This window comes from Tetrao urogallus, assembly GCF_951394365.1.
Source record: "Tetrao urogallus genome assembly, chromosome: 11".
Lineage (NCBI taxonomy): Eukaryota > Metazoa > Chordata > Aves > Galliformes > Phasianidae > Tetrao > Tetrao urogallus.
Genome location: NC_136824.1, coordinates 19,691,528 through 19,707,985, shown reverse-complemented (window position 1 = coordinate 19,707,985; position 16,458 = coordinate 19,691,528). Strand labels below are relative to the sequence as shown.

Below are 16,458 nucleotides of genomic sequence, written 5' to 3'. Positions count from 1 at the left end.
AAATGAAAAATGTTTCATCTACTTCTTAGCTTCTCAGCCTTGTCTACCACTCCCATGCCCTGGACTAGCAATCCAAGACCTCCATATTCAGGTGCAATAGGTTCCAGGTCGACCTTCCTAGCATCATCAGAACTTGTATGGAAAAATAACAGGGAATAATACTTAAAAGAGTCAAACAACCTTTAACAATCTCACCACAACATCCCAGACCTGTGCCCCCACCAAGCAGCACTGTCCCTAGACAACAGGGCAAGCCATCCCTCCCCCACAGCAGGGACTGATGGTGCCTCACTTGCTGCAAACATTTGGAAGGGACAGGATATTATTCAGCAAGGTAAAAGGGAAAAGAGAGCAGGACAATCTTCTCAGGAAAACAGGCAATCAGGAAAAGATGAGCATCGATCCACAGACTGTGGAAGACACTGCAAAAGCTTGAAAGCAGTAGGTAGGTACAACATAGGACTTATCTTGAGATGCAGAGGGGTAAACAGAACAAATGTAGACACTAAACCAGCTAGAGAGAGGAGGTAGTGAACATGCAAGCAAGAACCAACTCTGTTGTTAGGTTCTGTTTATCTATTTATTCTCAGGATCATAGAATCGTTTGAGCTGGAAGGCACTCTTTTGAGTCACATCTCCAGTCTGCTCAACCTTCTAGGGACAAAAAGCACCAGTCAGGGTTCTTTCAAAGGAAAAAACAGCTGTACAGTTGCTCTTCTTCCACCAGCAAATTCAACTAGGACAACCATTACATTTGCCTTTCTTAGGCAGCGTGATTTTTCAGCTTTTCTTGGGGGCATAGGGGTGGAAATAGGTGCACCTCCTTGCACATAGATCAGAGCAGGACATCCCAGACCTTATAACGATGAAAAAGCTCATAAGCTATCTCACTTGGATGCCCTTCAAAGTATACTACTGCCAGCTATTGACTACTTTGCTCCCATTTCTAACTCCCCCTGAAAAGTCCCAATGTCCATAGACAGACTTTTCATTCCCACAGCTCTTCAACAGAGTATTTCACTCTCATACCAACACTAGCAAAATTCCTTAATTATGCAGGGCTGACAGACCAAAATGTCTGTGAAACCTCCATGACTCTCGGAAACATTACCTATCCCTCACCAATAACAGAGGCACTCTATCCTGAATAGGGAAATGGATTTCATTAACAGCTGCTGAGTTACCAAGGCCACAGCAGGGCACTGTCTGGATATGCTGTGAAGTGATGAATGACAACACTGAACACTAACAAGTCCACTTAGCTGTTTTAACTGCGTGCATGTACCTTACACTAAGTGATGAAGCTTTTCTCTTCCTTTATCTGGCGTAGCCCTTCTTTAACCTGGCTCATTAGGCAATGAGTTCTGTAACAATAAATGAGTAATCACATTAGCATAATTAGGACTGCTGTACCATCATGCTCACGCAAGGGGCCAAAGTGGTTTTCAGGGTAAGATGCTAAAACCCACCTGAGCATACAGTGAAGTGACAAGGTAACCATCAGCTGCAGAGCAAGAAAATAGCCCCATCAGACATCAGAAAATAGCCCCATCAGACAGTCAGGTTTCCAGTACAAGCTACCATCATTGCAAAGCTCTTTAACAATATATGACCTACTGTGACACTACAGCACTCTTAATGCAGCAACAGATTTTTTCAGCTCATAAAACTAGAATGAATATATTAAACTGAGTCTTAAGGAAGGAGGCAGTGAGAAGCACTGGTTTGTAAATGAGTTACTACGACTCTGCAGCAACTTCAGCCCTATTTCAGGTACTTCTAAGCATCCAGCATCTTTCTTCATATCAGGAACCTCCACAGAACACCAAGTAGTCTGCACTGACAACATAATTTTTTGGAAATAAGAATAAAAAAAAAAAAACAGCCATAATCCATGAGTTACAAATAACGTTTGCCAGTTTAATAGATACAACATAAACAATTTTACAGGCATGGCTTATATACATCTTCAAGCATCAAAATTCATCGTTGCCAAGGTCTTAGCTACTGTTGCCTCCACTGTTCTTTCCAGAAGCTCCTGCTTTCTGCAGCCGGCTTGCACTTGGCTGCCGAGGCATCCTCTGTGCAGATCCTTCCCGGCCGCTCCTTTCTACGAGAACCTGGGTCCCACTGACAGCAGAACTGCTTTTATTTCTCCCTGAAAGAACAAATGCATACATTATGGGTGACGCACAGGGCTGACGCTACAGCATCTAAGCTGCAAGCATTCCTTAAGTAATCATGCAAAAGGCTAATTAGATTAGATGTATTAGATGTTGCAGATGTATCCAGCATCCAACATAGAAAGCAAAATTGTGAAATCAGGGCCACAACAACAAAATGAGTTGCAGTAGGAGCATTAGAAATTCAAGTTTTAATCTACAAAGTAACCTGCCACTTTGTTCTTTAAATACTTGCTTTCATTTGGCATAGGAAGACCAGCACTGCAAACAGCAATTCAAGGACATGAAGAGCATCAAACACCTCAAGTCTGGGATAAGTGAACTGATGTGCCACTGCCCACCTCTTTCTGAAGCCTGTAGTCACAAAATCCGGAGACAAGAAACCCTTCTGCTCACGTCACTTGTGACTTGATGAACAAGTTAGGGTTTCCTATCACTGTCTGCAATTTCCAGGAGCCAGATGCCTCTACGATGAGCTACTCTCAACTTTTCTTACTGTGTTCAGAAGATAAGAGTTGCAATTCCATAGGCACAAGTAACTATCTCTGTCTGCAGTGTAATGTGACAGAAGAGAGAAGCAAATGGCTAGAAAGGTCAAAGTTGAAGAAAGCAACGGCCACACAGCCCATCCTGCCAGATTCAGCAAGAGGGGAAAGACTGACAGCCAAAGGTGTGCTGCAAACCAATAGCACAAGGGGGTAAGTGTGGAACACTGATGTTTGCTGACATCAGGGAGAATTACTTCAGATGAGAAGTAATACTTGCATTAGGAAAGATAAAAACAAAAGACCAAAGAAACACAATGCAGAGGGGCTACAAGAGCTACACAGCTTTTATTAAGGACAGCATGCTCCCAAAAGCATCACTAAACATGAACACAGTAAGGAGGAAACAACACAGGAATCCAGTCAGCTGTTTTCCTCTGAGTCTGCACAGTTACATGCATGTAATGAAAATGGAGAGCAACATTTAAGTCATTGTATCAGAGCAACTTCCAGAATGCCACTAGCTTCTGCACACACAGGACTCTCTGTGGCTACCTGGATCATCCTGGAACATCCTGTGCTACCAAAGAGCACAGACCAGAGGTATACCTGCTTTACTTACCCAACTGCCCCACCTGTTTGGAGTAACTGAGAACAACACTCACATCAATACCACAAGCTAACACCTCACAGTACAGGAAAGACAACTAAGAACTTCCAAACAAAGGGTATGGCCCCTTCTAATCTGTAAAATTTGATGGATTAGAGTAGCAAAAGAAATACATTCACTTATCCCAGCCAAATCAGGTGTTCTACAATGTCTCTTACTGTAAGTCACACTAACGATCTACCAGCAGTTATCAGCCCAAGCCAGCCAACCAGCCTTGCATTTTTTCTTTGTATAGCTCAAGCTTGTAAGCACGTCAGCAGTTTGAGTAATGTGAGTACCATCAATGGAAATAAACAAACTGCACAAAGGCAATACACGACCTCATGGTATTTACGAGAAAAACTGGCACAAAGGATTGGAGCCCACCATGATGCTGTTAGCAGACCAGCACATCTCTATGTAAGTGAGGGCTCTCCCCTTCCTCACATGCCTACGTGCAGAAAGAGTGCACGTTCTCAGCCTGCACCTGTGGACTAACTAACTACATCCACGTACAAGCAATTGCAGCATTAAGTGCTACCAGAAGCCAGGCCCTTGATCTTCTGACCTAGCTGAAAAAACCTGGGGAGAAAGAACCTCTTTGTGAAAGAAAGCTATTCTCAGACAATACACACACTGACTTCCACCCTCTTAGCCCTCAAATCACAACAAAACAAAACAGTTACTTCAACAGCATAAGAACCAGCCGTATTTTTGGAAGCATCATCTCTAGAGCTGTGCACCGAACCAAAGTAGCCCATAAAGCATGCAACAACAGGCATGGCCGGTGAACCTGCCAGTTACAACACTATGGTGATATCAGGGCTCCTGACTGCAAAACACAGAAGTTTACTACCAAAAGCTCTGCAACTCAAGTACGACAGACTAGCGAAAGGATTCCACTGACAGTCAGCTCGCTGACACAAGATGCCCTTATCCTGGATGTGCCTCGTTGTCCCGCAACAACTGTAGCCCAAATAACGAACGCTTGTCACATCTGACTTGCCTCTCATTTGAGGCCATATCTGCGCAAATATGATCCCCCCCAAAAAGCAGCTGTATTTGCACCTTCTCAAGAACCTGACACAGTATGAGGAGAGCAGACGTGTGTGCCCCATTTAGCTCAGTGCTAGCTCTCTCCCATTCAAAAAGGTCAGAGCAAACTGTGCATGGGCTTTAAACTCCCCAGAATTCTGCTCCTGTTATTGTCTTGCAGTAGGGACCCAGCAAGTAAGCTGGCCTTCCTAGAAAATTAAGTATGGATGAAAAATCAGCTTATAAGAGTGGAAGTCTCTCCTTCTTGCAATCACAATGGGATTACCAGGACTCAACTTTTGCCCACCCATCGGAGGTGAGCACAGCAATGAGACTTATTTTCTCTTATAGTCCTCTTTCTTCAAACCAATCCCAGTATATAGCTACGGCTCCTCATTCTCAATCTCTCCAGGTCTCCAAAGCTGCTGAAATATTCCTAACAGCTCATACAAACATGGCACGCAGGGCTTACCCCAGAGCCAAGACACCCTGTTAAAGTAGCCTCCCTGCAAAGACACAAGCACGATTGGCAGAGTATGTTTCAAATAATCCACTGGAACAGTCTTGAAACCAAGGAAGGGGAAAAATAAATAAGTTTTCAAATGCACCTGCTAAAGGAGTTTGCTACGACAGCATGCATGAAGCTAAATGGAGCAGCGGGTCATTATTTAAACATGTGCCTTCTCTTGCACACACACACATCTGAAGAGAAGTCGGAGAGGAAACACAAGGCTGAGACCTACATAGACCACAAAAGACCTGAATAAAACCTACAACCTCAAGCCAGTATTCAGCTGGATTATTAGGCAGCACTACAACTGCAAGCTTAAATTAACACACCAAGTGCCAAATCCTGTTCAATAACTTTCAAAGAATAGGATTTCACAGCATTTCCTACTGAACAGTAGCCTGTTCAAAACCATTTCCTTCTGCTTCTCTAAGAAGGTTGCTTTGCTGGCTTTCATTATCACACATGTGAATCTCATTTCCTCCACTTCTCTTGTGTGCAAATCACAGAAGAGATGGAGAAGACGTTCCATACCTTTCACAGAGCTCTATTCAGTCTACCAGCAAGACTTTCTGGGTGTTTTTAGGTTGGTCGAGGGGAGAGAAAGTGAATGAATTAATTGCTGTTCATAATGAACCTCCACCTCGTTATTTTGCCAAAGCCACAAATTACAAGTCTGGCATTCGGAGTATTCCTCTAAATCCCATTTCACTGTCAATTCTTACCTCACAGAGAAAGAATATATACATATAGATACATGAAAGCTTAATAACTCTCAAAAAGACACACTGAAAGTGATCCCCATACAATGTTCAAAACAGCTCCCAGCACAGCAAAGAGTTGGCTCAAATATCCAGCTCAGAGAACGCCTTGCAGCTCCAGGAGAGACTGCAAACATCCCTGTGCATGAACAGAAAAAACGCCTACACCGGCCAGAGAAGGCCAATTCTCTTTGCAACTTGTTCACACTGACAGCACCATCGAGATTAAGACAAATCCTTAATACCTCTGAAGGGATTCCCTCCACCGTATTCAAGTTGCACACAGCATTAACCTTGATGACAACTTTCTCTCCTTAACAAAGAAGCTTGCATTACAAATCTAGCATCCAGATGAACTCTGGGACAATACAAGGCTGAGTAAGCAGAAGGTGGGTATAAAAGGGCTCCAAAGAAGACAGCTGAGCCAGCCAGCAGCATCCAGGAGTGGTAACTATCACTGGGGGTCCTTGCAACAACAGTGGTCATTCTAAAACACTGACCACAGCTTGAAAAAGATCCAGAAGCCTTGAGACAAAAAAAAAAAAAAAAAAAAAAATCTCATGTTAACAGCTCATTTGGTACTAAAAATGAGTTGGGCAAGGCCTTGGAAAGCCACTTTATAAAATACACTTGGGCTGAAAAGTAGGAAAATGTGGAAAAATAGATGAAAAGACTGAGAGGGACATCAAAAAATATTAATGAGTCTAGGGAAAAGAAATAAAAGAGCAGGGCATCGACAAATGCCTGTCAATAGAGATAGAAAACCACTGGCAGCTTGAGGACAAGGTGGCATGATGAGAAAAGCTACCACGGAAACAATAAGAAAAACCATATTTAACTAAATAGTAAATTATACACACACCTCATCTAGATTAAAACCAACACTACTGTCCTAATGGGTATGCACACATCTCCCCTGCACGACAGGAAGAAATTGCCCAAAGCACATCCTTCCCCTTTAAAATAAGCACCAAATCAGTTACTGTGACAAAGCTCTGAATGCAGCTTGCACGAGGCTGTACCTAGCTAAACACGGCAGACAGATGCACCAATACTCACAGCTATTTTGAGACAGCTATGAATTGTTACCAGTGAACAACTCCAAGCAGAACATCACAGTTTAAAGTGGTTATATTCTATGGGAAAACACAATACAAAGTATGAGATTCCCTGCTGCTTAAGAGCTTTAGCTGCAAGAAAGCTGAAATAACTACTACAAGGGCAATGCATCTTTTCACCACTACACCAGTCACAATGATCAGCAAAACAATCTTGACCTGCTTTAAGAAACCTCCCTTCATCACGATGAGCTGAGAAGCCTACGCCGGTACATCACTGCCCCTGATAAAACTTGAACAGAGCAGCCTCAGCTGATGCGTAGCAAGACCTGGATTACTGCAGCCACGTGTCTGCCTTCTGACAGAGGAGGAAGCACAGGAGAAAGGGCAGACAGGCAGCGCCGAAGAACACCGTGCGAAGCAGCTTGGCAAGCTTGTAGAGGACAATCACTGCATTCTGTATCAGCAGAAGGAGCTCTGGCTTGGTCAGCAGACAAGTCCCAGCTAAGCAGTGGGCATCTCCCATTTCCCAGTGCCTTGTCCTGTGCAGAAGCCACACCATCCTCTTCTTAAATAGAAGGAGCATCTTCCAACAGGAGCTGGCAGGGCACGCAGCAGATACAGCTTTGGTTCCCTTTCCCCGCAGCAGTTCCTAAAGGGAAAGGAGGCAAGGCAAACCAAACACTCCTGCAGAAAGACCCGGCACAGAGGATACCCCCAGTCACCCTGTTAGCACTTACCCCAAACTCCTGAACTGGGCCACTGACGGTGGACTGTGCCCAGAACCAGAAAGCTTACGGAACAAGGAAGCCCGATTCCTCCTCCTCTTCAGTTTGAGCTAACTAGTTGCTTCCCCAGTTTAAGGAGAGAGAATTAGTCTGCTGAAGATTTGTTCATTTTAACGGGATCTTTATGTCAACACCACTTTTCCTCAGGGCTCCAGTAAAGCTCCTGCTCAACAGGCAGATAACTCACATCCTCCTTTGATCTAAGATGCAGTAAAAGACACACTGGCACCAGCGGCCTGGTTGTGTTACACCATCGCCAGTTCTCACAAACCAACACCCCTCTCTGGAAGTCTGTTTCCATGACCTTCAACCAGAAGTACTAAACATCTTCCTCTGACACTACAGGCACATCGCCCCAAGTGTGGACATCACCCGTGGTGTCTGACACAAGTTGTACAGAAGAGCAAATGTATTTGACGACCATCTGAGGTCAGGCTGAGCACTGAACTAAGGCAGCCCCTCTGCAGCTGAGTCAAAGCAAGGACAGATGTCTCCCACCTGAGAGGCTGAAGAAATACATCCTCAGAAGGAGGTCTTGAGGGGGGGAAAATAAAAACAAAAAACCAAATACGTCCACTTTTCTCGATGTTAAGGAGATTTTATAGTCACAGAAGTAAGGGTGCTTGTGACAAGACACTGCCATGACAAGTTCTGCCCAAAGAATGTTCTGAAGGCTAGCCTGTCAGTGGTGATTCTAGTCACACAGAGGAATTAGCTGCTGTTCATCATCAGCAAGTCTGGCTGATGGCAAACTTGCTTGGGCTGATAGAAACCAGAGTTCTCATTCAAGGTTAGCTACTGCTCTGAGTCCTGATGCACCAAAAGCTCTCAGAAAATTAAAAAACAAAAAACAAAAAAAAAAAAAACAAACAAAAAAAAAAAAACACCTAAAAACCAGATGCAGCTGGAAAGACCAAGCCTTCCAGCAAAGCAGCACAAACATCCACCAGCATTTGTGGTGAGACAGGTGACCACAGCATCCCTCTGCCAGGAGCACTGAGTTCAGTGCCAGCTTCAGAAAAGCTTTCTCTGCAGATACAGGACAAAACACTAAAACAGTGGTTTGAAGGGCACAATCCTCCTGTCTTAGTAAGCTGTGTGTGATCCAGTGGCACAGTGCATCAACTAGCCCTGCAAGCATGTTCCAGCCTCATGAAATAATGCAGAAATGTGAAATAAAGCAGCAGTGAGACACACAGAAGACCAATTTAACACTGTATTTCCCACAAGTGACACCGAGCCAGTGCCAGCTTTCCCTGAGCTTCCCCTGCACTTCACCAGCTCAGTACAACATACTCAAGGATACCAATGTGTTGGTTTTAAGGAAAAACACAAGCCTGGAAGGCCGGTAGCAGAGACACAGAGATGCAGGCAGAGCCAGACAGTGTCTGGACAGGAGATGCTCCTGCAACAGTGGAGAGGGAACTGACTGAAGGCCCCAAGACCGACACTAATTCCTGGAAGTTTGCCATCTCTTCAATGCATTTCAGCCCCTCAGGCTGATGGGAGGCAAGTGATAAGGGCAGACCAAGTTTGTCCATAGGGTTTTTGGCTTCTCCTCTCGAGGAAGTAATGCTGTTCACAAAAAGGGACCGTTCAGCCTGCAGACCTGAGCTGGCCTAGCGCTATCCTGAAGCAGCTTGCAGCAGCGGCCCGGCGCGAGAAGAACATCCGAGTGCCGAACTTCCCTCACCCTGCTCAAGTCGTTTTCTTTTATCCCTGCGCATATTAAAGTCACGTGAGGCTACACGCGAGGCTCTTTACTGTAAGCGTCCTCTCACCGAGCAGCCCGCAACCGAGAGCATCTCCTCCAGCAGGAGGGAGGAGCCCATCCGCGGGGCGCAGGCCGCGCACAGCAGTCCTCGCTTAGAAACACCGAGAGCGATGGAGAAGGGGACGCGAGGACAGCATCCAGCTCGGCCTCCTCCGTCTGCGCAGCCGAGCACCCGAGCCCGCCCCGCAGCGCCGAGCTGCGAAGCGCACCCGCTGCCGGCGCTCACACCGCTTCTCGGCCTCGCGACCCGCCGGCCGGGTCCGCGCCCCTCCGTGCCACGCCTTTAAGCACAAAGGAAGCGAGGGCTCCGGCACGGCGGGTCCGGGCGCAGCCCGAGGAGCCGCAGCACCGCCGTCTCACACGGAGCGGGCGCCCCGCGCCCCCCTCGGGGCCGCCTCCCTGGGGGCAGCCCCCCGAGCCGGCAGCCGCAGCCCCCGCCGCGCGGCCCCGAACCCCCGGCCCTGCGGAGCGGCAGCCGGAGCGCCCAGGGGCGGCCCCGGGGCGGGGCGGGCGGCGGGCGGCGCCGAGAGGCAGCGGGGCGACGGGCGGGCGAAGCGCGGAGGCCGCAGGGCGGAGGAGAAGGCGGGCGCGTCCTCGGGGAGCTCCGGGGGAGACGCGGAGAGGGGAGGGCCCGCCGCTCGGCCCCTACCTCGGCTGTCGGCGGGCGGCGCGGCGGGGGGGGCGCTCTCGGGGCCCGCCGGCAGCCGCTGCCCCGCGCACATGGACTTCAGCACCTGGAAGACCGCGAGCGGCGCCACGTTCATGCGCAGCAGGTCCAGCAGCACCCTGCGGGCGGGCGGGCGGGGCGGGATCAGCGCGGGGCCGGGAGGCTCGTTCGCTCCCCGCCCCGCCCCGGCCCCGCACCGCCGCTCACTTGAACACCTCCGGGTCCAGCCCGCTGCCCGCCGCCTGAGCCAGCTCGAACAGCTCCGCCTCCTCCGCGCTCAGCACCTTCCGCCGCGGCCGAGCGGACGCCGACACCGCCGCCTTCCCCGGCGCCGCACCCGACATGGCCGCCCCGCGCTGCCGCCCGACCCGCGCGCCGGATCCCGAGGCCCCGCCCCTCGCCGCCTGGCCCCGCCCCTCACGGCGAAGCCTCGCCCCCTCACCGCCTGGCCCCGGCCCTGCCCGTCCCTCCCGCAGCCGGCAGGCGGCAGCCGCGCCTCAGCCCACGGTTATCTGTCGGCTCCTGCAGGCGGTTTGCGCACCGTTTCCTTCGTTCCCTGTTCGTGCAGAACTGGACGGTTTCTCTGGAATTCCCTTTGGTCTCCCTTGCAGCGGGCTCTGAGCTTGCATGCCGTCTTCCCCTGGACTTTGCCTTCCCTGGGGGGCAGGTACCGCCTTGCTGCTGAGCAGCACCTTTAACAAAACCGTAGAATCACAGGATCGTTTGAGTTGGAAGGGACCTTTAAACGTCATCTGGTCCAACTCCCTGCAGTGCACCGGGGCTCCCACAGCACATCAGACGCTCAGCGGCCCCAGCCTGGCGCTGAGTGTCTGCAGGGACGGGGCACCACCACCTCTCTGGGCACCCTGTGCCACTGCCCCGCTGCCCTTAGTGTCAAAAATTTCTTATATCCAACCTCAATCTGCCCTCTCCTACTTTGAAACCACTTCCACTCATCCTGTCACAACAGACCCTGATAAACAGTCTGTCTCCTCCCTTCTTACCTTTAGCCTTTTTCTTTACCCTTTTCTTACCTTTACCCTTTAGTCACTTTAGCAACAGGCCGCTCTCAGGACTCCCTGGAGCTTTCTGCTGTCTGGGCTGCGCAGTCCCAGCTCTTAGCCTGTCCTCATATGGAGGTGTTCCATCCCTGGAATCGTTTTTGTGGCCCTCCTCTGGATGCGCTCCAACAGCTCCACGTTTCTCCTGTGCTGAGGTCTCCCCATCTGGATGCAGCACTCCAGGTGAGATCTCACAGCGCAGAGCAGAGGGACAGATCCCCCCCTAACTCTGCTGGCCACATTTCTTTTGATGCAGCCCAGGATATGTTGGCTTTCTGGGCTGTGAGGGCACAGTGCTGGCTCATGTCCAGCAGCCTTTTTGGCAGGGCTGCTCTCAATCCTTTCATTCCCCAGTTTGTATTGGTGATGGGGGTTACCTTGACTCAGGTGCAGACCTTGCACTTGGCTTTGTTGAACTCCACGAGGTTCTCTTGTGCCCACTGTTCAGCCTTTCTGGGTCTCTCTGGTTGTTATCCCACCCCTTGGGCCTGTCACCACACCACACATCTTGGTGTTATCCACAAACTGATGAGGGTGCACTCGATCCTGCTTGTCAGTGTCATTGAGGAAGATACTAAAGAGCATCGGTCCCAGGACTGACTGCTGAGGGACACCATTTGTCACCAATCTCCACCCGGACAATGAGCCACTGGTCACCAAAAGCCTTCCTGAAGGCATCCTCCATTGCTGCTGAGCACCTGCCCCAAGATTTCAATGCAGTGCCTGCAGTCATACCCCATGAGGCTGTGACACTCCACCCTGACTCTGGGCAAGGGTGAGATCAGGGGGCTGATAGGTGGGGAAGGTGCTTTGGGCCCTAGGCAGGGCAGCGGGTGTCAGTGTGTGGCAGGAGCCATGCAGCCACATGTGCAAGCTGCCCGGGGAGCTAAAAATGGATAAACAGTCGCTGACTGTCCTCTTGTGCTAGGGCACAGCACCTTAAACGTGTCTCAGTTCCCAAGCCAGCAGAGAGCATCTGGCTTCACACAATAAAGCAAATTGGAAATTTGGGTCTTGAGTTGCAAGGAGACATCAAGCTGAGATTGAAATTCCTCTATCTAAATGGAAATCAGCATCGCTTCTGCCATCAGGGAGGGATCACCTGCTCCACTCTCCACACGGCAGAGACCGCAGGCATAGCAGCTGCACTGCTGAATGGATGGCAGAGCCGGGGGGAGGACATTCCACATGCTAAGAATCCTGCAAGCGTATGAAAATCAGCCCCCACTACAGAGTGACCCAACCTGGTGCCGTTACATGCAGTTAGCCTCGGTAACAGACAGACATTTACTGTAGTTGGCAAGACAAGAATGAGACATATTCTGATGAAAGGATCTTGCTGCTAATGGCCCTGAGCAGGACCAGCCCCGCGGGGACAATTATCACAACACTGATAGCAGGAGCAGTAACTGCCTGTGAGAACTGCCAGAATTACCATACAGTCTGCAGGCAGGCAGGGCCACAGCCACAAAGCCCAAAGATGGATTTTGGAGAGACCTTCAACTAAGTGGGGCCCTCTGGAGGACTGCACTGAGGACACCCCTGTGCTTAGTCTCTTGTCTACTCTGGTGTATGATGTGCTGCTTTCTGTAGTAAAACCAGAAGCCACATTCCCTGCAACAAACTGCAGGAGACATAGCTCCTCCCCTCCTCACCCACCCACCAGCCCCCCTCCAGCTGACAGCTCCCTGCGCATGCTGTCCTCCAGTGTCACAACCAGGACTACAAACCTTCCCAGAGCAAGTGATAGGAGACTCTGACTCTCCCATGCTTCCTTCACAGGCAGTTGTATGCCATAGCTGGGAGTCACACCTTCCTCACTTTCCCTGGTGTGAGCCTGATGGGTACATTCTGCAAAGTCTTCAAGTGACAGCAGTCAACATTGCTGAGCATGTGCACGGTCCATTCTGCCCTCTGAAGCATTTCTGTGTGCTCTGACAGGACACTTTTCCCCTTTTGCTCTCTCAAGCCAAGGGTGGGGGTTAGTCATTGGCAGCCCATCAGCATCCTTTGGAAAGGCTTCACCAGAGATGCTGCAATCCAGATGGCACCTGGAGCTCTGGTTAAATGACCTTCACAGGACAAGAGGTCTTGCTGCCTTCCAGAGACCGGACTGCAACACCTTCGCAGCCTACACCTTCGCAGAGTAGGCTATCAGCCAGGGCAGCCCACGGTGGTGATGCAAGGCTGCATCTCAGCCCTTGTGAGGCACAGTTACAAGGGACAGAACAGATGGCCATGGGCAGGGGAGGGTCCAGAAAGCCCGCATGTGTAGGAAGTAAAGGGAATTCCACACAGCACAGAGCCTGCAGTCTGTACCATAAATAAGGAAGGAGGGGGTGCTCAGATGTCAGAACACAACGACAGCGCTTGCACACATGCAGATAGCAGCGCTGCACTGCGCCTGTGCAGGGGCTGCACGACACTTCATGACAAACCAGGACTTGCTACTAACACGCATGCAATAGATCAGGATGTCATGAGCACACGGAGGCCACACTACACCACACGGAGCACCCATCCATTGCATGTGTGGTAAATTGGAGATCGCCTTGTGTGCAAGTGGCTAGTTGGGCAGACTGTGCTCCTCAGAGAGAGATAGAGGCATGTGTGAGCAGCAAGTGGGGCAAAGAGGTGAAAGAGCCTAGCGTGTAAATAGGACCAGGCTGTGTACCGCCAGAGAGACAGCACTGAGCACGGGCATAAAACCAGACGAGCTGCGAATGTGCCGAGAGGTAACCATTAATGCCTACAGTAAATCATGACATGCTGTGCATGCGCAGAGAGGCTGTAATGCTGCATATGGGCAGTAAATCACAGTGCACTGTATCTGCACAGCAAGCCTACCCTGAACACAAACAGCGAGAGAGGACATGCATGTGCAGAGAGCTGCTGGTCCCACGCCGGCACAAAGCAGGGCTTGCTGTGCACTGCCATTTAATGGAGAAAAATTCAGCATGCATACTTTTATCCTGGAAATGAAAGGCTCGTAGCTGCGCGGGTCACCAGGCTGAGCAGGGCGTGAGGGACAGTGCCCCAGGCACCAGGTGAGGACATGCTGCCAATGCATGAGATGAGGGTCAATGGGGAGATACTGCATGAGATAAAGGAGGAAAGGAGCACGGTCATATCACTGTGAAAAAAGGACCAGATTTAGGGTAACATGAAAAGAGCTTAAACAGCAAGCAAATTCAGCTGACACGCCTCCCAGAAAAGGAAAGAGATTCAAACATACAGACTTCTGAGGCTCTGAGCAGGTTTTGAAGGAAATCCAGCTTCAAGATAGGAAGGCAAATGAAAACAATTTATCACAGATACATTCTGTCACTTTAATTTAATGATCTTCTCTCATAAGTAACTTCTTAGACAAGATTATGCAGCACATTAAGGCTGGTTGGAGAAACAGGAACCAGTTTCCAATGACGGGAGTGGTGGGTATGGTTACAGTGGAGGAACCAGCTAATCAAGTAAATGATGGTTTGTATTAACAAGGGTGTCTCTGAGTGAAGAGGTATTTCTAGGATTTTGTCTTCACCCCTAGTATTGGAGTGACCCCATGAATACCAACAGCAAACAGTTCAGGGATGAGAGCGAGGCTAAGTTTTCAAGAAGGACAGAGCTGCACCAGTAGCAAGGCACTGGGAAGATCTCACCCACAAGATCTGCCCAAGCATGCTGCTTTAAAGACAGCCCTCCCCAAAACTGTGTAAAGGACAGAACTCATCACAAGTGTAGACTGAAAATTAGGTGGAAGCATATGAGCACAGATGTTTTGGGACAGTTTCCAAAGAGGGCAGCAGGAACAAGAAACTGCTTTGAGATGATGCTGGGGAAGTACACCAAAGGAACTGAGCAAGGGTGGACTCTGAGTCAGGAGCTGAAGCTGCCCCTTGCGTCAAACATGCTGGTCTCCACGAGATTTGAAAGGAGGCATTCAGCCACACCATGTGTGTGCCATGTGTGCACAACACGTGCTACGCTGCACGTTTTGCTGGTAGCCTGCAGGGGTCGGGAACAAATTTCTCCACTCCGCTATAAACTTTGTCAGCTGAGGTTTTGTTTGATCCTTCTCCTGCAGCACTGGAGATTGCCGTGGCTGGAGACAGGACACAGGGCACTGTTCTCAGAAACATCCAAGCAACTCAGGCATCACTGATAGGGCTGGGGTTTAATCTAATCACCAGGCTTAGGTTTAACAGCACTTCTGCAGGCCAGAGAGGCAGGGAGGGGGGGGCATCGATGATGGACAACTGCCTACATGGGTTTTACCCAAACCCACAAGGATCAGCTATTGGTGTTCAGGAGCCCTGAGGGCTCGTGCTGGGAAAGGTGATGAAGCTCACATCAAGCCTGACCCTAACCAAACCGCTTCATTCCTAGCAGGCAAGGGATACTGCAGATGCTAACAGAGTTTCAGCAAACATTCCTATTTCCAAGGAAGGCAGGTTCAAATTCAGCCCTGAATCAACCCTTCACAGCTCTGGGATGCCTTCCTCCTGCAATGCTGTGTCTTTTGGCCAGCAAAGGCCTTTGCAGGAGCAAGCACAGACCCAAGCTGGCCCACAACCAGGAAGAGCAGTGTGGGGCTCCAGAGCTGTGCAGCTCCAACCTGACCTCTGTGCAAGATCACGCTCCCAGCAGCACTAATCCAATTACGAAACAAACTTCTTTCCTTCATTATCACGGCCTACAGCATGCTAAAGCAGTTTGGCAATTATGGAGGGCTTAGCAAGGAACTAGAGATCAGGCAATGAATGGCAGAGCTGTTTCACTGACAGGGAGGAAGGATGGAGAACAGAGGCAGCTGCGGGGTGTGGGGGATTGCTGGGACAACAAGTGGGTTGGGAACTGCTACAAAGAAAGGTCTCTTGACCACCTTCACGCCCTCAGGGGGGTTAATCTCAAAGCCACATCAGGCTGCTCGGGTCTTTGTCCATCCTAGAGTTGAGCTCACTCATGAATGGAGATCCCCTGTCACTACACTATCCCTGTTACAACATCTGCCCTTCTGTTATTTCCCAACAAAACTCATTTCACTCACAGGAGAGCAAAAACAGGGCTAAGTCCCGTTTGAAGATTCAATCCATCTACATTTTCTGAGAAGCGCCTGAGGATCACAAAGAGAGGATGCAACAGTATTCCAGACCCAGAGCCATGCTCAGAGCAATATACTTTCTGTGGGAATCCCTAAACGAGACCCCAGATGTGCAGGACCTGCATGGATCTGCTCGATTTGAGAAGCTCAGGTCCAAACCCTGACCAGGCTGGCTTGGGGAAGCTGAGCATCGCTCCGTCCTGAGCATCTTCCAGCAGGCCATCAGGCCGAACAACGCAGGCAAAATCCTCCACCACAATCAGGCTTTTGAAGCAAGAGCCAAAAATCCCCAGGGCAAATGAGAGGAGGGGAGGGCCAGAAGCTACGTGCCTGTGAGTGTCCATCGAACACCAGCCTAGTCACACCTTGTCCTGATTTTTAAGCCAAACCCAGC

The 16,458-nt window shown here is 49.8% G+C and overlaps 1 protein-coding gene across 1 annotated transcript; it reads right to left on the bottom strand.

Moving 5' to 3' along the window:
* Positions 1-1,963: 1,963 nt before the first annotated feature.
* Positions 1,964-10,252, bottom strand: LOC306950409 (mitotic-spindle organizing protein 2B-like; the record flags this gene model as incomplete). The annotated part of the gene is made up of 3 exons (XM_079540666.1): positions 1,964-2,158; positions 9,891-10,027; positions 10,116-10,252. 3 exons carry the CDS (start codon positions 10,250-10,252, stop codon positions 2,001-2,003), a joined length of 432 nt encoding a protein of 143 aa, XP_079396792.1. The 3' UTR covers positions 1,964-2,000.
* Positions 10,253-16,458: the final 6,206 nt, after the last annotated feature.